This window comes from Rhineura floridana, chromosome 12, assembly GCF_030035675.1.
Source record: "Rhineura floridana isolate rRhiFlo1 chromosome 12, rRhiFlo1.hap2, whole genome shotgun sequence".
Lineage (NCBI taxonomy): Eukaryota > Metazoa > Chordata > Lepidosauria > Squamata > Rhineuridae > Rhineura > Rhineura floridana.
The window spans coordinates 29,488,297-29,509,967 of NC_084491.1; the positions used below are offsets into that span (position 1 = coordinate 29,488,297).

Consider the following 21,671-nt stretch of genomic DNA (forward strand, 5'->3'; position numbering starts at 1 on the left):
TCTAGTGGGTTCCACAAGATTTCCCTGCTCAGCACTCCTTGCTAAATATATGTATGTGTGTAATATGAACCTGGGGGAATGTTTTATGAAGAGTGAACGAATTGCCTTTGCCCCTAGCAAATGTCTTATGCCGCTATGTGTATGCCTAAACTCTACAGTATAAGTTAGATGCAGGAAGTAGGCTAGCTGGGAGTAGGGATGGAGGGAGAAATTTGTTCGTTTTGCATTTTAATGCAGATCTACCTAATTTGCACTTCCTGAAACAATGCATGAACCAAAATTCAGCTATTTTTCAAAATATGCACTTCTCCAAATTGTTGTAATGCAGTTCTCCCCCCTCCACAAAATTCATCTATTTTATGGCCAGTATCCAACTAACTCATTCCATCAGTGCAAGGATGACTGTGCAATGGACCTTCCCCTGACTCCCCTGTCTCTGAGGCCTCCCCAAATCTGGAGGATTGAGGGAACCCCTAGAACAGATTTAGGTGGCATGCAAGTGGAAGGAAGGGGGCAAAAGTTTGAAATTGGGGGCACCTGGTAGCAGGCCTTCACCGCATGACCTTGAAGAATGGGTAGGTTCATTTGGGAGAAGAGAGCCGTTTAGATATCCTAGCCTACAGTAATTTAGAGCTTGACAGGCTAAAAAACCTGCACTTTAAATTCCGTGAAACTGGAAGGTGTTGGGTTGAAGAACAACCGGCTGAACCTCAGTGGTAGAACGTTTGCTTTGCCTGCAAAAGGTGACATGCTCAATCTCTGGCATCTGTCTGAAATCCTGGAGAGCCATTGCCAGTTAGTGTAGACAATTCTGAGCGAGATGGACCAATGCTCTGACTCCGTATAAGGCAGCATCCTACGTTCCTAAAGCTGCAATCCAATACACGTCTACTCAGGAGTAAGCTCCACTGGGTTCAGTGGGACTTACTCCCAGGTAAGTGTGTACTAGCCTAAATCATTTTGCTGCCTGAGGCACCTCTGTTCAACATACAGAAGCTGCCTGGACTGGCAGTTGAATGTTACTTCAACGCCAGAAATGGGATAACATCCTCAATGTCATGTGAGGGCAGCAGGCCAGTTTAGGGAAATGCTGCCCCACGTCCCAGGATCTGCCACCTGTTGCAGTTGCCTCACTCTGCCTCATGGTAGGGCTGGCCCTGGTTTGAAGAACTGCAACACTGTGAAAAACGGAGACAGACAGACATCCCATAATCTGACGGAGAAAAAAAGGTTTAGTGTGACTGAATGCTGGCATGGATTTCATGAGAAGACGATATCTCTTTCCATTTCTCTGGAAGCTCTAGTGCCCTGAAGCCAATGGAGGTAAGTGATCCTTGCAGGCTCAGTTGTTTGAACAATTGGACTTCCAAAGGCTTATGGAGCAATCTAGTCTGCCACATTTAACTAGATCTAAACCTGATGTGACGCATTCTTAAATATTTAATTAAAATGTCCTTCCTCCCTCTCTCTCTGTTTTAGAAGGGGAAAAGGAGGCAGTGTCAGGCCCATCAAGCTGTTGTCAGACATGAATGGCAGTAGTTCAAAAAACAATTTAGACAGCATGTTGGGACATCTCCATGGCAGGCGTGCATAAAGTTAAAGGCTGGGTGCGTGGAATTAGATGGCTAACATTTTGACAAGGAGGACATGAGAAGCAAAAATTTGGGGACAATAAATGTGGAGGCATTTGGGGAAGGCACGAAAGGGAAGATGGAGGGGGAAGATTGGAGGAAGCCTTTGGGAAACTGGAAGGCACAAGGGGGTCTACAATCTTTGGGGGTGGAGAGCTCCTGTTCAGGATTCCAGTCAGCTATGCCCTCTCCCAAGATACTCCATGTCATTCCTGTCCCCACCATGGGATTCTTGTGTGTGGATGATGCTGTTTTGGCAACATAAGGATCTGCTCTCAGAGAATGAGTTTGGTATTAATATCTAGAATGAGCCGATGTCTTTCCAAAAGCTGCAGGGGCTGGCAAAGTCTTTCCCAATTCAGTGTCACAGAAGAACACCAATTAAAATTGGGATCCATATAAAACTCATCTGGTGCTATGGGGAGGAATTAAAATCCAGTGCCAAAATGAACAGAATGAAAGAGACCTTCTATATATCTGTATCTATTGTGATAATGTAAAGTGGGGAGGGGGCTACTCTATGGCCCTCTAGGTGCTGTTGGACTCCAACTCCCATCAGCCCAGCCAGCATGGTCATTGGTCAGGGATAATGAGAGTTAGAGCCCAACAACATCTGGAGGGCTGGAGGTAAAGATGTCAGATAATTCCAACAGAAACAGGAGAGGAAGCATCCAACATATTTGTCCCATGCCCGAAATGGAAATTCATCCAGCTGATACAATCAGTATTGGTGGTGATGGTTTTTGTTTTCAGTCTGAAAATGAAATACAATTGATGACCTTTTCCCCATTTGCTTTTTGTTCCTTTTGCTTTGGGATGAATGGTGTGGATCAAAGTAATAATAATATAATTAATTACATAATTAACTATATAAAATTCTGCCACAGTGAACAGAGAGATGAATAACGTAGTTTTTGTCAGAAGCCAAACTGCAGTGGAACAGAAACAGCAAACACCTTGATGTCAAGCATCCATTAGGGAGCTCTGATTGCAACTGGAGCACTGCTGCTGATGCAGGGGGCATTTAACTCTTTCTCCCCATCATTTTCCCAATATAAATCACCATGCACAGCTGATATTAGCCCCAAAGTGAGAAGAATGCAGGAATGATTTAGCCATGTTTCTGCAGCAGGGCTAATACCAACTCCACATGAGGTGTATGTGTGTTAGTTTGGAGAAATGACATTTGGGGGGAGTATTCAATACCTTCTCACATGGTGCTACTGCTCTGATCAAAACTGGAGCCCACCTAGTCATGTAGTTATCTGGGGTTTCTGAACCTTTACTTTTTTGAGAGCCAGATCCCAGCAGGATCCATATGTCTCCAGTATCCTACGAGCCAATCAGCATGAAAGGAGAGTATGAGTGCCAGTGTCTATTGCAAGCAAGCCTTTATTAGTTCCTATTTCAAAAAGTCAAAACAAGTTGTGGAGAGGGAGAATCCTGTAACTGCAGAAGAAGATATAGTGAATCCTGATGTTAGCATCCCATCTGCATCATCAAGTAGTTTGGTAGCAGCAGGAGATAAATGTGTAGATATTGTGTTCTGTAATTCAACCCGTATCTCTGCCTGTGAGAAAGGACAGTTAAATGGTGACAGTGACAGGGAAGCAGAAAGCAGTATTCAAACCTGGCCAGATTATGCTGTAATCTTAGAAGGGGCATGCGAGTGAGGGGACGTGTCTGTGACTATCATGAAGGGACCATGCACTTCTGAATTGCCACTACACTACTGAGCACACCTCTCCCCACTACCACCCACATAGTGACTGATTTACAGTAAAACATTTTTTTAAATGGAAGACCTAATTCTGATATCTTGTCCCATGTCTGTTTTGGTGCTCAGTGATAGGCAAAAAGAGAGACAGAGAGAGACAGAAAGAGGAAAATCAAGTCACATTCTAGAAATGTATTTTACTGTAGGTCCAACGTGTTTTGGGAAAAAGTTTCCTTCTTCAAGGGCACATTGTTAGAAACAATCACACCTTGGATGTGACGATTATTTCTAAAAACATGTTCCTTAAGAAGGAATTTTCTGAAACATGTTGGGCCTACAACAAAGTATATTTCTAGTACCTGTCAGTTCTCTAAGTTTCTCATTTTTCCAATCTTACATTCAGTTCACATTTCTGCGGCAATCTGTTTCTTTTTTAAAAAAGATCCTCCTGAAAATTTACAAGTATTTTAGTGCAAATTTTTCCCAATGAACACATTTTTGGATGCAGTTTTGAACATACCCATTTTTGCAAGTAGTTCCCCCTAATATAATGCCTTTTTGCATGTTATTTTCACAAATATATATGCTTTTGTAGACATTTTTCCCTAATATATTCATTTCTGAATATATTGTTTGGTTGGAGAACTGCATTGTAGAATTTGAATACTTGCCAATTTTGAAGGCTGGCTGTGTTTCGGTTCCCATATTGTTTTGAAGAGTGCCTTCCACATACTGTACAGGGACTTTGATAGCTGGCATTGATAATGTGGACGCCTTTCTGTCGGTAAAACATACTGGGGAAATCTGTCTTTCTGCCAGGGAATTGCTACTGCAGTGTAAGCAGAAGTTCCCTCAGCACCTCTAACGATCACCATTCCGAAATGTTACCTGTTGCGGGGGTTGACAGGAAGTCAGAAATGTCACCTTTCAAGAAGTGGTAATTTTGAAAGATACCTGTGTTTCAGTTTGCATATTGGTTTGAGAAGTGAGATTTTGGTAGTTCCTCATTAAAATGCAAACAAAATTGATTTTCTCCTCTATCTTTATCTGGAGGCAGGGCCAGCGCCAGGCATGACTAGGCCCTTGGGCCCCAGCCTGCCCCAGGCCCACAATGCCCGCCAGCACCTACCTCTCCTGCTGTGGTAAATGCTGGCTGTGCTGCATGTGCATGTCTGCCATCAACCAAGATGATGTCAGAGGCATCCTTAAGGGGCTGATGCCTCAGTCGCCATCTTGGTTGATGGCATGCATGCATGCAATGCAACCAGCATTCACCTGAATGAGAGAGGTAGGTGGGGCATGCAGGCGAGCGTTGTGGACCTGCATGGTTGTAGGGGGGTGCCTGGAAGCTCCCTCTCTGCTATCCATGGCAGGGTGGGGAGCTGATGTTGCCATGGATCATGGAATGGGAGCACTAGCTACCCACCTTAAGGATGGGCCCTTCAGGGGCCCCTCAGCCAGGGCCCAACCTGGCCACCCTCTGGCCCTGGCCCTGCTTGGAGGTTTCTTTCTGTCTCTCTTCCCCCTCCTTACCTGTTAGTTGGGCCCTACCAGTTTTTGTGATACAGCAGGGTAAGCTTTCCACATAGTGAGCGCCAAAAGAGAAATAGCCCTTCTCTGGATCTCCACCAGTCTAAGCTCTCTAAACTGTGGTAGGATCAGAAGAGCCTCCTCTTCAGACTGCAATGGCTTGGGTAACCTACAGTATATGGGAGAAGATGCCCTTGCAGATATCCTGGTCCTAAGCTGTTTAGGGCTTTGTAAATCAAAACTGATACCTTCAACGTGGCTTGATCGCTAATGTTTGCATTCAGACAATCCCAAGGTCAGTCTTGGGAATGTCTCAGGCAATATGAGCTGGGAAAGATTCTCAGCCTTGAAGAGCCACTGCCAGTCAAAGTAGACACTGCTGGGCGGGATGGACCAATGCTGTGATTCACAATAAGGTACCATTCACCCATTCATCTGGCAAACCTGGAACTTTAGCTAGCAGTGCACTGAATACTGGCATTCTGAAAATGTTAGTATTTGGGGAACGAGATGTTGTGCAACAATAACAAGGTGATAATTTGTGGCATGTAAACATGTGCTAATTTGCAGCATGTGTTTTCTAAGCTGTAGAGAAATGCATGTTTTGGAGTTTCTTTTTAACATTGTTTCCAGCAAGGCAGGCCCCCAGATGGTGGCAATTGCCTTGGTAGCAATCCCACTGTGAACCCCTTCTGCACTAAAAAAACTATGTAAAAGTGAACATTCTCTCCTTTTCTGAAATGGGAGAGGGTAAGAAAGAAGGGTTTTTGCTAATTGAGACTCCTGTTACAGACAGAAACTGAAAGTTTTTTTAAAAAAAACATTCCTCTTCCTTTACCAACCAGATCTTAAAGATGCATTAATTTGCATTAAGCAATCTGACTTGAGGCTAGCTGAAGTTTTATGGGGAAGGCCATGGCTCAGTGGTAGAGGATCTGCTCTGCATGCATGCAGACAGTCCCAGGTTCAATCCCTGGTTGGGCTGGGAGCGGCCCCTACCTGAAGAACTACTGCCAGTCAGGTCAGTTTGCTTCAAAATGTGAACTGAATGAAATTATTGTCTAGGGTTGAATGCAGTCTGGGCATGTCCTCGGCCCCTCTATTGATAAAATGACCCCATAATCTGCTGGAGCAAGGCAGAGCTCGGACACCTTTCCATCAAAACTAAAAGTCACTCTAGGATCTCCTGCCTAGGCAAGGATGCCAACAGGGAGGGAATTGTGGTTTTTCTTGTTAAAGGATGGTTTTACGGCATACCTTGGGAGTCCTTCCAATCAGTGGCAACCCTCTCTTAGGGACGAGAAAGAAATTCAGTTTTGTTCACATTGTACTGTGAACCTACCTAATTCACATTTCTTGAAATATTACACACGCTGAAATGCAGCTGACTTTCAACCTTCGCATTGCTCCAAATTTTGTGAAGCATTTCTTCAGTCAGACTATGTGTAGAGCAACAATGCTTACATTAGGGAAATAGGATCCAAACTCAACATGGGTTGAAAGAAAATCTTATAGCCATGGTGGATATCAAGAGGAAAAGTTATTTTGGCATTGGTTTGAGTATCATGGCGCATGGGCTTTGTGGAGATGGTGCAATTGTCTTTGTCATCCCACAGGGCAACAGAAATCCTAGTACAAACTGGTACCCTTGGGTTTCTGAGGAACAGCAGCATTGCCTGCATGTGAGATTGTGACAAGTGTGAATAAGCTTTTTACATTTGATTAAGGGTCACCCTTAATAGGGTAGCCACTTACACATTGCCACACAGGAAGAGCCAAGTCTTCATGTTTTTACTTAATGTTGAAATTGGCATTTGCATCATAGAAAAGAGTTTCTTCACAAGGCTTTGTTTGATTTCAGTATGAGCCGAGTGAAAGAAAGCAAATATTCTCCACTAAAACCAAGAGTAGCTATATAATTCCAGCTATATCATACAGGTTGATTATAGATATTGGGGGATAATATACTTCCTGGAGAATGCCACTGGAAGAAACAGGTTGGACTGTCACAGAGATTTCCAACCTTTGGGCCTTTACTCACACTATCACCTTACAAATATTCATTGGGGTAAAACAAGCATTGTGAGAGGATGTCACCACAGCTGCAGATTCCACCCCAATTTACATTCATTTTTTTAAAAGTGCTTGAAGAAAGCAGTTGTGCACGCTCTTGTATGTATAGGTGATACCTATCCATGTATAAATTATACACCTGCCTGTACAGTTTTAAGGAATGCACATAGATTGTGAGTTGACCCTACTACCACTGTGATGCCATTCCTCCCATCTCCATGCCTATTCATTTTACCCCTACTGAAAACCTCTAAGAAGGTCAGGGGTGTGTGGATCAGTCCCACTGCTTCCAATTTAATGCCCCCCCCGGCTGGACCCCCCCCCCTCCAAATTTGAACATCATAAATAATTTGTGCCAATACTTTTCCTATGAATATATTAATTGCTGGATGAAATAAATTCCTTTCATAAGGTCTTCTGGACCGAAACATTCCATTAAGGGATTGTTTGGTTTTCCTTATTGCACCAACTGAGATATTATTATCAGGCAAGCGGCTCTAGGAAGAAAGCTGTATACCTACAGAGGAGGAAGAAGAAGAACCACTCAAGTGGATTCTCATTGTTTTCCAGCACAATTTAGTTTGTTGATAAAGCAAATACTAACATTTGGGCTTCATGACACAACGGGTGTTCAACTTTTATTTCTCAAAATGCACAGAATAATGAAATTTTCCATCACGGTCTGTTTTGGGGTAACAATATCTCATTTGCAGGCAACACAAAAACGATCAGTTTTAAGGCACAACAGAACAATCTATCATATTGTGGGAAAGAGACACGAGTCAGAGGGTTGTAAGATTGTGCAACCCAAGCTGTCCCTTGGCTAGCAATGAAGCTGAGCCTGGTGATGCAACCCAGAATTCTTTACAATGATGCAGAGCAAATGATCTAATTATGTGGGGGAAAGCAAGGGGACCCTTAATGGTTCCTAAGCTTCAACTTTCAACTCCACCCAATTTTAGCCAGATGCCCTCCCCTTCCATACCTTCTAAAAACAGCAGCTGAGAGGCTGTCACAGAAGGTGCCCCCTGTTATTTTGTGCAATGTCACAGATGATGCTGGGTGCAATTCTTGGATCATTCACGACCATTGCTCAGGGCCTGTCTTAGTAAGAGGACACCTTTTACTACCATCCACTTTCGTCTGTATAGAGTCGGACAGATTTTCAGTGTCTCTCATTTTTGCTTTAACTTTTGTGATCTTGGAAAGCTCTCTAATAAATGGCACGAGTCAGCCACAGCTAAGCATTTTCAAGTCAGATTGATTTCTACAGTAGAGGTTTTAGCACATGCTTCACTGACCCATCAATGAGACTTAAAAGGGCTTATCTCTGGCTGGATCGTGCCCAACCATAATAAATGTCAATCAATAGCCTTATTTCTAACTATATAGAATTCATTGAGAATGGCTGTCAGAAGAAAAGACCATGCTTAGTTTTAGCTTTATTACATCCTGAACAGATTCCATTCTTCTCTCCCCTGATGTCTCCCATCAGATGTTCAAACACTGCATTTTATGGACAGTGACCATCCTGGCCCATTGTTATAAGCACTAAGTCCCTTTTTTATTACATACAACTGATGACTGCAGGATAGTAATGCTGCCCTGTGCAATTTGTGTCCCCCAGCCAAAGAGTCATTATAAGTAACAGGACACTGAGCAGTTCAATTTATTTCCCCTTTTTCTCTCTCTCTGCTCCTAGTTGATACTTTTATTATATATATTTTTTTAATGATGCTTTTTCCTACTTTCCTAATCTGTAAAGTGGTTCTCAACATACAGCAATAACAACAAACTAAGAAACAAGAGCTATAAATCCAACAACGTATTCATAAAGAATATAAACAGCTAAGGCAGATAAAAAGCCAAAAGTTAAAAAGGTACCAGTACCACAAATTATCAGTGAAAAGCCTTGGTGAATAACATATGTTTTGACCTGCCATTTGAAAGATATGAATGATGGCACCTTCCTAAAAAAACTTCTCTGGGAGAGTTCATTCCATAGAGGGGGAACAACCACTGAAAAGGCCCTGTCCTGCATTGCCACCCCCTTTCCCTTTGGTGATGGCTTCCTTCAGCAGATTTAAATATTGGACATGTTTGTGCATGGGAGAAGGAGGCCCTTTATATACCTGACCATTTAGGGCTTTAAAGGTTAAAGCTAGTACAATCAGTTCGGACAGGAAATTAGCTGCTGCTAGCCACGATAGATCTTTCAACAGTGCTGAGATCTTGATGAAACCAGCAAGCCCCTGACAACAGCCTGGCTGCCATATTCCAAACCAGCTGGAGTTTCCAAACAATCTGCAGAGGCAGATGTTGCAATTGGTGTTGTGTAAATTTGTATATATTTGTTAAGCAGAGAACAACAGCGGTCTAAAATGCGTGTGTGCCAGTGTGTGCGTTTACCTAAGAAAGCAGGCTTTTACCCTGTGTTGAGATCATTGAGACTTAAGACTTAGTAAAATAAGAAAAGCTACTTTATTTATAGAAATACACAGCAGATAGAAAGGCATACCTAGTTCTAACTAACTAAGTTGGAGGTGCAACACCCAGGCTTGGGAGTTGCCCTCATGGCTCAGGAGAGAGAGAGCAGAGACAAAGGTGTCTCCTCTCTCTTGGATAGTCAGAGAAGAGAAGAGAGGAAAGGGTGGAAGGAGGAGGGGCAGGTAAGCTTCCCTTAAGATGTATCAGTCTGACAGCGGAAGGATGCCAGTCAGAGCATCACAGGTAAAGGTAATCAAGCCTATCCATCTGGAGGACCCTAACTCTATCTCCCTTCTGGAACATTAACAAAAGAATAAAACAGGAGTTGCTCTTGCCCCACTTCCAACAGCAGTCATCTAATTCATATACAAAATTACACGCACTCTTAGCAGCTTCAGTGTTTTTTACTGGATGTATCTCTTCCTCATGGTTTTAAAGCAGAGCCCTCCAAGCCTCTATATTTGGCCCTTGGGATTTTCCCCACACCATGCCCACTTCCCCAGCCACACCCTCTCTCCCCAGGCCAAGCCACTCACTGGCCTTGCTTCACACCCTTCCGAGGGTTTTTGCTTGGCTGGAATGTGGGACTTTTGCTTGCGTGGATGGAGGATTACGTGCACATGTATAGAAACTAGCCTACTGTACTGTAAATTTCACATCTGTTGCTCCGCCCATTTTTGCTTCTGGCCTCATCCACCACTGTCATGTGGCCCCTGGAAGGGAACAGAAAGAAATGTGGCTCTCAGCCTGAAAAAGATTCTGCACCCCTGTTGGAAAGTTACCTCCACAGTGGTGGAGGCTGTCACATTAAGGCAAATGGGGCACTGCCCCACCAGCCTTACTCTGCCCTCGCCAGCCTGCCTTCTGACTTACAACTGCTCCAGGGATAGGGATGGGTGAGAATTTCGATCCAGTTCGCATTTCAAGCAGAATTTATCAAATTCACACTTTCCGAAACAATATGTGAACCAAAGCACAGCCATCCTTCGAAATTCGCATTTATTAGAATTTTGGGATGCAGTTCACCAGCTAAACAATATTTACAAGAATGTATATATTAGGGGAAAGTGTACATAAAAATAAATAGATGAGTGAAAATAACATGCCAAAAAGAAATGATGTGATGAGATATTGCTTGCAACAATGTGTTCCTTTGTCAAAACTGCCTACACAAATGTGTTTATTTGGAGAAATTCACACTGAAATGGTGGAGAATTTTCATGATTGTTTTCTTTTTTAAAAAATCGCAGATCACTGCAGAAATGTAGAGGACTGAATTTAACATTAGAAAAGTGATAAACTGAGAGAACCGAAATTGACTGATCTTTCCATCCCTGCCACTGCCTATCAGCTTCCTCTTCCTCAGTCTCGGTGTTGCCTTTGAAGAACTTAGCAAAGAGGATGGGGACAATGCAGGAGTGTAGTGAGACAATTTTCATGGGGGGGGGGCAGAGACAAAAATTGGAGTGGCAGAAGGATTGGGGCATTGGTCACTATAAAAGAGATTTCTGGGGGGAAGTTTTCATAGGTAAAGACAACCCCCTCCCCCAATTTCTACATGTTAATTAGGAACTATGACTTGTGAAGTATACAAAGAAAGCAAATCAATTTAAATACAATGTTTTCCACATGCAAAATAGTTGTGTAAACTAAATAACAGTGACTAGGTAGTAAATGTATATCGTGGAAATCATCCTACCATAATGATCTGAACTGTTGATAAAGTCTAATGCACCATGATTTCTCTGCAAACTTGCAAGAAGACCTGTTCACTTGAAATTCCTTCAAATATATTACTCTGAAAAGCCAAGATTACTAAGTTTGTTTTTCTCCGATGAAGCATTGAACACCTGTATGGTGTGAGCGCAGACATCAAAGTTGAGAATGAATTTTCACACACAGCTGTAGATGCACCAAAAGTGAGTCCTGCAGCATACAAAGTGTACATGTGTGAAAAGGCTTCTTTGCACAGGCACAATGTTTTAGTAAGCTCCTTAACTAACTACCCTGGTCTCCTTTGCCATGCCAGGAAAACATTAAGAGAAGTTTAAATTAATACCTATAAACATCACTTTTCATAAGGAAATGCTTGACAGCATCACATAGGAACGTCTTCCCGAACTACAGGTGCTAGAATCAACTGTACAAGCACACAGTCTCTGCTCTACAGAATGGCCCCAGGCCAGCCAGCTAACACTACTTCTGATGGCTCTACCAGCAAACGTCACATGCCCTATTTTGGTAGTATATAGGTTCGCATGAGAAAAGTTGAATAAGAAGAATTATTTATAACAACAGTTGGGTGGAGGTCTAAACTGTTGTGACTAATGCTTTAGCCACATTATACTCTTCAAAACCATTTTGAAATGGAACCAGCTTGAAAGGATATTTCAACTTTTTTAACAAACCAGGGAAGAAATGCCCCCCAGACACGCATGCACAGTATTCCAGCTCCCCATAGCCTGGGCTAAGTTAGTATGGTCTCGTTAGGCTTTCTGGGCCTTGGAGAGCCAGCTCACTCACCTCGCTGCTTCTTCTCAGGTCCTGCCCTGGACTAGGCTAGGCTGCTGCACTGTCAAGGGGCAATAGCCTAGGCACACCCACCAAATACACTGATAGCGCCCACCTCCTACAGAGGCTGCATGAGCACCATAGGGGAGGGAAATACCAGTGTTTATTTATCTATTGCTTGCTTGCTTGCATTTGTATACCGCCCCATAGCCGAAGCTCTCTGGGCAGTTTACAACAATTAAAAACATTCAAAAGAAATATACAAATTTAAAACCACATTTTTAAAAGCAATTAAAAAACACATGCTAAAATGCCTGGGAGAAGAGGAAAGTCTTGACCTGGCGCTGAAAAGATAACAGTATTGTCGCCAGGCACACCTTGTCAGGGAGATCATTCCATAATTTGGGGGCCTGATTTTACATCAAACTACAGGTTCAGATTCAACTGTTAATGCACCCAAAATAGAAATAGAACATAACCTCCAGGTTGAAACACAAAAGGCTGTCTTCACCATCATATGACACTGACCAATACAAAGGCTTTGAAATTAATAAAAATAAATTTGACACAGGTTTCTAGGATGAATAATGAGAGAAATAAAATTTTCTAGATTAGATTCTCTGTAGAAACAATAGCAACACAGGAATGAAGCAAAGTAAGAAGTACACCAACAAACATACAAAAATATTATTCTCCATCTTTGGAGATGGCAGGTATTGCCACCACTCACCAAATGCTCAGAGGCACATGCTACCAAATTCTTCCAAACTACACAGGAAGTGGATTGGACTGTGAAAGACCAACCCAAATGGTGTTTGCATTTTGACAAATTTGTAGGGCAGTCCAATATCTCAGAGAGGAGTTCAGGTCTCCTGCTCCCCTGGTGCATTCACTATAGCTGCCCAATTTCCCTGCTTTTTAAAGTTTGATAGAAATATATGTGGGCTATAAGTACGTTCTTAAACTGCAAGGTTTTTTGCCTATTAGTGAATTATTAACAGAATACAACACCGTGTTTGCATTCCCTTGGTAACTTTGCCCCGCCCCTCTCTTTGGATGCCTCAACCGTATTTCTAGAAGCTCAAGTGAAGTTTTAAGTTACTGCAATGCTAGAAATTTGGGGTCTGAAAGAAAATTTCATTTGGGAGAGCAGAATTATCACTTGGGGGGCATTGCCCTCATTTGCCCATCCCCCATCACTATACCCCCTGGGACAAAGATACAATTAGCTGGCTCTGCCTGTCATCAGCTCTGGCCCCACCCACTGGTGGCCTAACGTGCATCAGCCATTGCCACTCCACAGTGAAAGCTCCCTAGTTAGAGGAGCTTTTGAACTGAGCCAAGTGTTCCTTTTGCTTTGCACACAGAAGCAAATCATATATATTTTGCAGACAGAGTTGCTGGTTTGTTTGCACAGCAGACTAGTTTTATAGCAGCCCTGGATACACTTTTATTGAGCTGTATCCCCCAGAAACATCCACAGCAGTGTCACTGCCTTCTATAAATGCAGACAGAACCCCTGTAAATAAAGAGAAATCACAGACACTAGAGGTGATGGCTGGTCTCGTTACCAGTCACCACACGGAACCCAGGCCGTGGTATCACCATCGGCTTTATGAAGACAATTTCCTTCTTGCTGATTCCAACATCTATGTTCTCTCCAACCTTCCCTGCCTCTGGCAAATGCATCATTGCTATTTCCCCATCTCCAGCGTTCTATGATCCACTTTCATCTTGTTGTTTTATTGGTTTCCTGCGACTGTGTTAATGGCCCTCGCTTTGGACAAGCCCACGCAATAAGGCTCCTTGGAGTGTACCATACAGCAACAGGCAGGATACACAGCAGTAAAGTTTTGAAGCAAGCACTACAAGGAAAACACTCCCAGGTAACTTCTGTTTGACTATTAAAGACTACTCATTTGCTGTTAAGAGCATGGAAGGGCTCCTGTTCTTAGGCTTTTTTTTTCTTTTCTAAAATAATCTTATTACTATAATTCATCTCTTGGCTCATTGAGAAGCAAACCTGAAGGGAACAATAGCTAGTGGAGTGTATCTGCTGACTAAGAAGTGGAAGGGAATGCATATTTGTATTTGGAATAGTGGCCCTGAAAGCAAAAACAATAGTATTTCATATGGAAATCTTCTGTTTGCAACCTGGTGCCCTTGCAGATCATTTGGGCTACTACTCTCATTATCCCTGACTAGGGATGTTGGGGATTCTGATGAAGATGTCAATGGAGTGGAAGCTGCTGATGTTTGCTCATTCATCCCATGTCCGGGACAGAAATCAATCCAGCAAAGTAGTTGTAAATGGTAGTAGCAGTAGCAGTACTTTAATGTCTGAAAACAATAAGTATGACACTCCCCCCCCCCGCAATTTCATAGAATCATAGAATAGTAGGGCTGGAAGGGGCCTATAAGGCCACTGAGTCCTACCCCCTGCTCAATGCAGGAATCTAAGTTAAAGCATACCCGACAGGTGGCTGTCCAGCTGCCTCGTGAATGCCCCCAACGTTGGAGAGCCCACCACTTCCCTAGGTAATTGGTTCCATTGTCTACCACTCTGCACATTTTATTTGATCTTTTACACAACATAAAAGCTGGTTCTGGAAATCTAATGGAATATAGTGGAAGTTTAGTGCTCATTTCCATGGTAAATGACTCCAGAAATAATCTGTTTGCAAGCTTGGGAATTCAGAGCTTTGTGCTAGCTGCAGCTGCTCACATGACAATGTATTCCTGTCCTTTAGGCGCACGTCAAACAAAAAAAAAATTTTTGCCTGATGAAAATTGTACTGGTATTCCAGCGTAGGCACACATAGCATCTCCTCCTTCCTCCTTTTCCTACATCCAATCTGTGTCTAGACACTAACACATACAGTGAATTATGGGGGAACTACTGTGTGTAGGATGAAAACAAAGTGTTGTTCATTGTTTCCCATTTGAACTTTGTTGGAAACCTTGGGTGAGGGGGAAACGGACTGGCCATCTTGTGCTCTGTCGCCTTTGCGATGGTCTGGCTTAACGAATCAACCCTTTGCAGAATTTCAAATCTAGTCCTGAATAGCAGAACGGCATGGGCTTGCGAAGGAAACGAGTGCCAAACAGCATGGATAATGAAGTGACCAAATAATGAACCTCAGGAATAATGAAGTGCACAAATCATGACCTACCAGAGGCTGAACCACCATGTAATGAACCGTCGAATAACAAGCACATGCTTCAGCTAATTCTGGCAAAGAGGCTTTTTGAATCCAAACAATGATTTTGCTTCAAAACGTACTTTCAAACACAGGGTTTCAATCAAATTCAAAGAAGTGCCATGGATGGGACACCACCATTGCACATAAAACTGGGAGACATAGCCACTCTTTCCTTCTCATGTGAGGCAAGGCACGTGCTGTATCACAGTGTTGGAACTTCTGCCTTGCATGCAGAAGGTCCCAGGTTCAATTCCCAGCATCTTCAGGTAGGGCTGGGAGAGACTCCAGTCTGAAACTCTGAAAGCCGCTGCCAGTCAGTGTAGACAATACTGAGCTAGAAGGACAAACGGTCTGACTCAGTATAAGGCAGCTACCTATGTTGCTAAAATCCCCAACAGAGAGGAGATTTCCTAGGAATACTCTGCTGCAGTGTGCATGCCACTTGAGCGTCTCTGCTGGTTCGGAGAGGTACTGTAGAAAGCCAAGGAGAAGACGCAGTAGTAACGGAGGTATAGGAAGCAGTGAGCTTTTATGTGGGAGAAAACTTCTCTATTCAGAAACAGACCCCATACTCTTCAACCTTGTGTCCCCAGATGTTGTTGGACTACAAACCTCATCACTTCTGACCAGCTGGCAGGACACAACGGCTGTTGTAGTCCAACAACTCTACTCTAGGAAGCACACCCACATGCAGGAAGGTTCAGCACCCAACAGACCAATCTCCTTCTTCCCCTAACACATATTTGCATCACAAACCCCTTTGTTCTGAATGGCAATAATCAAATATAACTGAGAGCTAGGAGGAAAGGGGGACAGAGCTCCTCCGGTAGCCGGAGAAAGGAGGATAGGGGTTTATACACTCGCCTGCTTACTCATATTTCCACTACCCCAGGGGCTGCCAATGTGGTGCCCTCTAAATGTTGTTGGCCTCTAACTCCCATCAGCCACAACCAGCGTAGCCAATGCTCAGGGATGATGGGAGCTGTACTCCAGCTACATCTGCAGGACACCTTCTCTAGCTACTTATTAGTCCAGGGGCTCAGTGGCAGAGCATCTGGCTTGCATGCAGAAGGTCCAAGGTTCAGTCCCTGCCATCTCCAGGTAATGTCCCCTGCCTGAAACCCTGAAGACCTGCTGCCAGTCAGTGTAGACAATACTGAGCTAGATGGACCATTGCTTTGAATTGGTATAATCCCCAAGATCTGAACAACTTTCGCCCAGTCTCAAATCTGCCATTCTTAGGCAAGGCGGTTGAGCGGGTGGTGGCAAAGCAGTTGCAAGCGCACTTGGAGGAAGTGGATTATCTGGATCCATTTCAATCGGGCTTCAGGCCTGGACATGGGACTGAAACAGCCTTGGTCGCCTTGGTAGATGATATGAGGAGGGCGTGGGATAGGGGCGAATGCACCTTCCTTGTCCTCCTTGATCTCTCAGCGGCTTTCGATACCGTTGACCACGTTATCCTCCTGGACCGCCCGAAGAGGTTAGGCATGGGGAGCACTGTATTGCAGTGGTTCCATTCCTTCCTCTCTGGTAGGTACCAAAGAGTGGCATTGGAGGATGAGGTCTTGGATCCTTGGCCTCTCACTTGTGGGGTGCCACAGGGTTCCATCCTCTCCCTGATGCTGTTCAACATCTATATAAAGCCGCTGGGGGCAATCATCAGGAGATTTGGGCTGCAATGTCATCAGTATGCGGATGACACGCAGCTCTATCTCTCATTTAAATCTTCACCAAGGTTGGCTGTAGAAACCCTGTCCAAATGCCTGAAGTCGGTGAGTGGCTGGATGGGAAGGAATAAGCTGAAGCTGAACCCTGACAAAACCGAGGTACTGCTTGTGGGAGACAAGGGAAGGCTGGGGGATGTGGACCTGGTGCTCAATGGGGTACGATTGCCCCTGAAAGACCAGGTCCGCAGCCTGGGGGTCATTCTTGACTCCCAGCTGTCCATGGAGGCTCAAGTCTCGGCTGTGAGCCGGGCGGCGCTGTATCAACTCCATCTGATACGGAGGCTGCGCCCCTACCTTCCCAACCATCTGCTCCCACCGGTGGTACATTTATTTATTTATTAAACTTTTATACTGCCCGACTAGCAGAAGCTCTCTGGGCGGTGAACAACAAAAATACTAAGATACACAATATAATACAATAAAAACATGTAACAATAAAGCAGTCTAAAATCAATTACAACAAATGAAAAATCAATAGCTTAAGTTAAAATGCATTGGGAAAGAGGAAGGTTTTAACTTAAGAATGAAGAACAGTAGCAGAGAACTACCAATCTTAGACCAGGGCAATCCTATGAAGTGACTCTTGGAAATGTCTGTTTAGGAAATTTAAATTCTACCCTACCAAAAATTGTATTCATAATCTCTTATTTCCAATCCTCTCTCTTTGCATTTCCATTTAATACAATAAGGCTGCAATCCAATACATGTCCACTCAGAACCAAGCTCCACTGGGTTCAATGGGACTTACTCCCAGGTAGGTGTGTATTGGATTGCAGCATAAGGTATCATAATTGGCAAAAAAGGATACATTACGATTTTTATCTTCCACTACAAAATAATTTAAATATGCATAATGGTCAAATGCTCAGTTTATTGACACTGGGTTGAATCCAGCTAAATCGCTATGTGAGTGGAATGACTTCCACTCCTGCAATGGTACTTTCCTTCCATCTCCTTCCGTACCTTGTCCCCAAATCTGCTCCAGAGGATTGGGGGAGAGGAAGTTCAATTATACAAACAGAAGTTGCTCCGCTTGCTCAACTACTTAGGTGGATACAACCCAATATAAAAAGAGGTATTGAATTATACATATTAAAATCAACTTTATGAACATTTATTTACATGCCCTGGTCACCTCTCGTCTAGACTACTGTAATGCGCTCTACGTGGGGTTACCCTTGAAAACGGTCCGGAAGCTGCAACTGGTACAGAATGCGGCGGCTCGTCTGATTAAAGGCAGCCGCCGGCAAGATCACATCACTCCAGTGCTGAAGGAGTTGCACTGGCTACCGGTTGTTTACCGGGCCCAATTCAAGGTGTTGGTTTTGACCTTTAAAACCCTACACGGTTTTAGCCCAGTCTATCTGAAGGAGCGCCTCCAGCATTGTCAGGGATGCCGCTCAACAAGATCAGCCTCAGAAGACCTTCTCTCGATCCCACCGGTTAAAACAGCTAGACTGGTGAGGACTAGAGAGAGGGCTTTTTCAATAGTGGCCCCCACCCTGTGGAACTCTCTCCCAAATGATCTCCGCCATGCCCCTTCCAGAGCTTGGAAAAGTTTCTTTTTTGAACTACAACTCCCATCAGCCCCAGCCAGCATAGCCACTGGATTGGGCTGATGGGAGTTGTAGTTCAAAAAAGTAACTTTTCCAAGCTCTGGCCCCTTCTATGATGAGCTTCCGCCGGGCCTTGAAGACCTGGCTCTTCAGGCAGGCTTTTGGGGTGGGTTAGGTTTTTACTGTTATGGTTTTAAATTTTAACGTTTTAATGTATTGTTTTTTATCTTGTACGTCGCCCAGAGTGGCTGGACAACCAGCCAGATGGGCGACTAATAAATTTAATAAATAAATAAAATAAATAAATATAAGGCAGTTTCCTATATTCCCCTCTTCACCCAGCCACCCCAATAATAATTCCTTCTGGGCTTCAGCCCCAATATCACAAACACAGCAGCGCAGGTGATTCATACCCACTGGGCTCCTACTGTGAGGAAGGGCGGGAGATTTATTATTATTATTATTAAACAAATAAACAAACAAACAACAACAACAACAACTAGGAGTCTTGGATCATGAAATCTCCAAGCTGGTACTCCTCCCATGATAAGTGTGAATGCAACGACTGGAGCAGACCACCCTTTATATCCCCCTCCCCCAGCCATTCATTGGCAGGCTCCCTTCATATCTCTGTGATATAGAAGAAGAGCGACTCATTGGAATTATAATGAATGAACTTCAGCTGCTATTCTCTTTTTCATATAAACTCCACTGATAAACACTTTTCAATCATAATAACATCTCAGCTTTGAGAAGCTGTAGGGGGTTATTTCGGAGGTATATTTTTCTTGTTCGTGTTTGTACATAAATCTTGCTTCTGCAAAAGCTGAGTTACACACCCCAAATCATCAGGAGCTGTTATAAATCTAAATCAAGACAGACAGACAAACAAAGAAATACTTCTTAATAAAGTTCCCCTGCTCCCATTGTCAAGTGCAGGAGATGAATGAGGGAGGAAGAGAGAGAGAGAGAGGGAGGAGTGGTGCTTTTTACTGTTACCTTACCAGTGACAATAAAAAACTGTATCTCAAAGTTTTACAGATATGTGCAATCCTAAATATGAGCCAAGATATCAAAATCAGGAAAAGTGACTTGTTCCACTGAAGTTACTTGAGTGATAAGCTACTTAAGTTTTTTTTTTTTATAAAGACAACAAATCTATGTGTTGGCTTGTGTTTATGTTCCATATTGATTTTTATTTGGAGAATATCTATACCCTGCCTAATAACCAAACTCTCTGAGGCAGTTTACAATGGGTTGGACTAAGTTAGACTAAGTTAGCTGAGCTTAGTTCCCACTGAAATAAGTCGGGCTTAAATCATGACTTACTTGCCCCGTTGATTTCAATGGGACTGGAGTTCAACTAACTTAATCTGGATCCAATTCAATACATTGAAATTATGGTAAGAGTTGCTAGGGAGCGTCACACGGTGTGCCCAAGCTTTGCCCCAGTCCTCAGATGTTCCAACTCCTCCCACTCCACTTCTTATGCTTTGGCTCATGGACATTTCCAGATGAAACAGTTAGAGCAGCCCAATGGTTGTCCCTCAGAGGGGTGGGACTTCCTCACCCAGGCTGCTGCCACCTCTCATATTTCCAGTACTTAAATTTCTTAGAGAGTCACCACTGCCCTCAGGATGGAACTATGAGCAACACTAGGCATGTAACTATAAACAGCAGCAAGAAATGACCCCAATATTTACAACACATGTGACATCACCACATGGTGTGTTTTCCCTCATCCCTGTTCCATAACCTTGCCCACTGGTGGTAGGAAAATGACATGTCTGAGATTGCCTAAAGCAGGGGTAGCCAAACCAAGAGTGCCCTCCAAATGTTGTTGGACTGCAATTCCCATCAGCCCCAGCCAGTGGTCAGAGATGATCAGAGTTCTGGCCCAACATCATCTGGAAGGCACCATTCTGGTGGCTACCTTGGCCTAAACATTACAGGGAGAGGACAACTTGACATGGTGGTAACATTTTCAGTGGCAGGCCCAACTTGAGCAACACACCTGGTTTTTCATCTTCTGAATGAGCTCTCTTTTTAAGTAGCACACGGAAAGCCTTTTAACTCATTTCAAGTTCAGGGAAGAAGAAAAAAAGAGAGAAGAAATTGTGCAATTTTCCAGTGAGAAACTGCATCCTTACCGAGAACGGTCAGCCGGGCTGGTCTGGAACGGATGGCCGCTTGAATGGCCTGGCACTCGTACACAGCATCATCTTGGAGATCTGCTCTCAGGATCTTTAGGTGATGCTCCCCTGACAGATGGTCCCCTACAACCAAGTAGCGTGGGTAACCTTCAGGGTACAAAATACAAAGAAGGATAAGCTGAAAAAAGTAGCCAGAATTGCATTCATTTGTGAGTCCTCTCCATCAGCTAGGACTTTGCAATAAAAACAGCTTCGGAGCCAAACTCTGGTTTCTCTGGTTTTGCAACAAAGTTTATCGCATTATTTATTTATTATTTATATTTGTTCACCAAGAAGACCACCAGCCCTCTTAATATTCCCAGTTAAAGCCTGGTCTACACAGACAGCAAGACATGTGGAAAAACTGTTACTGGACCGACTACTTCAGAGTGAAGGTGAAGGGAAATTTCATAAAATGGTGATGATGCGCCATCAGTGTGCATGGTGCTTTACAAAGTGCAAGACAACAGATCCGAGGGGTTTACAATATAGAATTCAACACGGGAAAGGGTCAGACCTCAGTGGTAGAGCATCTTCTTTGCATGCAGGAAGTCCCAGTTTCAGTCCTCGGCATCTCCAGGGGAATGTGCCCAGTCTAGAATCCTGGAAAGCCCCTGCCAGTCAGTGTAGACAACACTGAACTAGATGGACCAATGGTCTGACTAGGTATAAGGTGTCTTCCTATGTTCTTAACAGCAAGGAACTGAGAGTGGATGACCACTATGGGCTTCCTCTCTTCAGTTGCCTAAGCTGCTGTAGGGGGTAGAGACATCCCCCTCCTCCAAGAAAAATCTTCAGTCCTTCCTGAGTCTGATGATTAATGAGCTGTGAAGCAGTGGCAGTTCAGCAGACTCCCCTGGTTTTTTTTTCCCCCTGCTTTGTTTTTCAAGCTATCAACAGCAGGATTTGCTCTCGTGAACCGCAAGAAATACAAATGAAGGGTTTGTTTGTATTTAGCTAATTAGATGACTAGCTGAGCTGGTATCGCACAAGCAGGCAGAGACCCAGCTTGCTAAAGCAGGCCCAGCAAAGCTAATTGCC

The 21,671-nt window shown here is 43.7% G+C and overlaps 1 protein-coding gene across 4 annotated transcripts in view; it reads right to left on the reverse strand.

Moving 5' to 3' along the window:
* The window catches only part of KIRREL3 (kirre like nephrin family adhesion molecule 3), a 973,594-nt gene that overhangs the window by 345,711 nt on the left and 606,212 nt on the right, over positions 1–21,671 (reverse strand). For all 4 annotated transcript variants that reach the window (XM_061592926.1, XM_061592928.1, XM_061592927.1 and 1 more), the window contains one exon: positions 20,589–20,738. In XM_061592926.1, the coding sequence (XP_061448910.1) occupies positions 20,589–20,738 (150 nt within the window). The remainder of the gene's footprint in view (positions 1–20,588; positions 20,739–21,671) is intronic.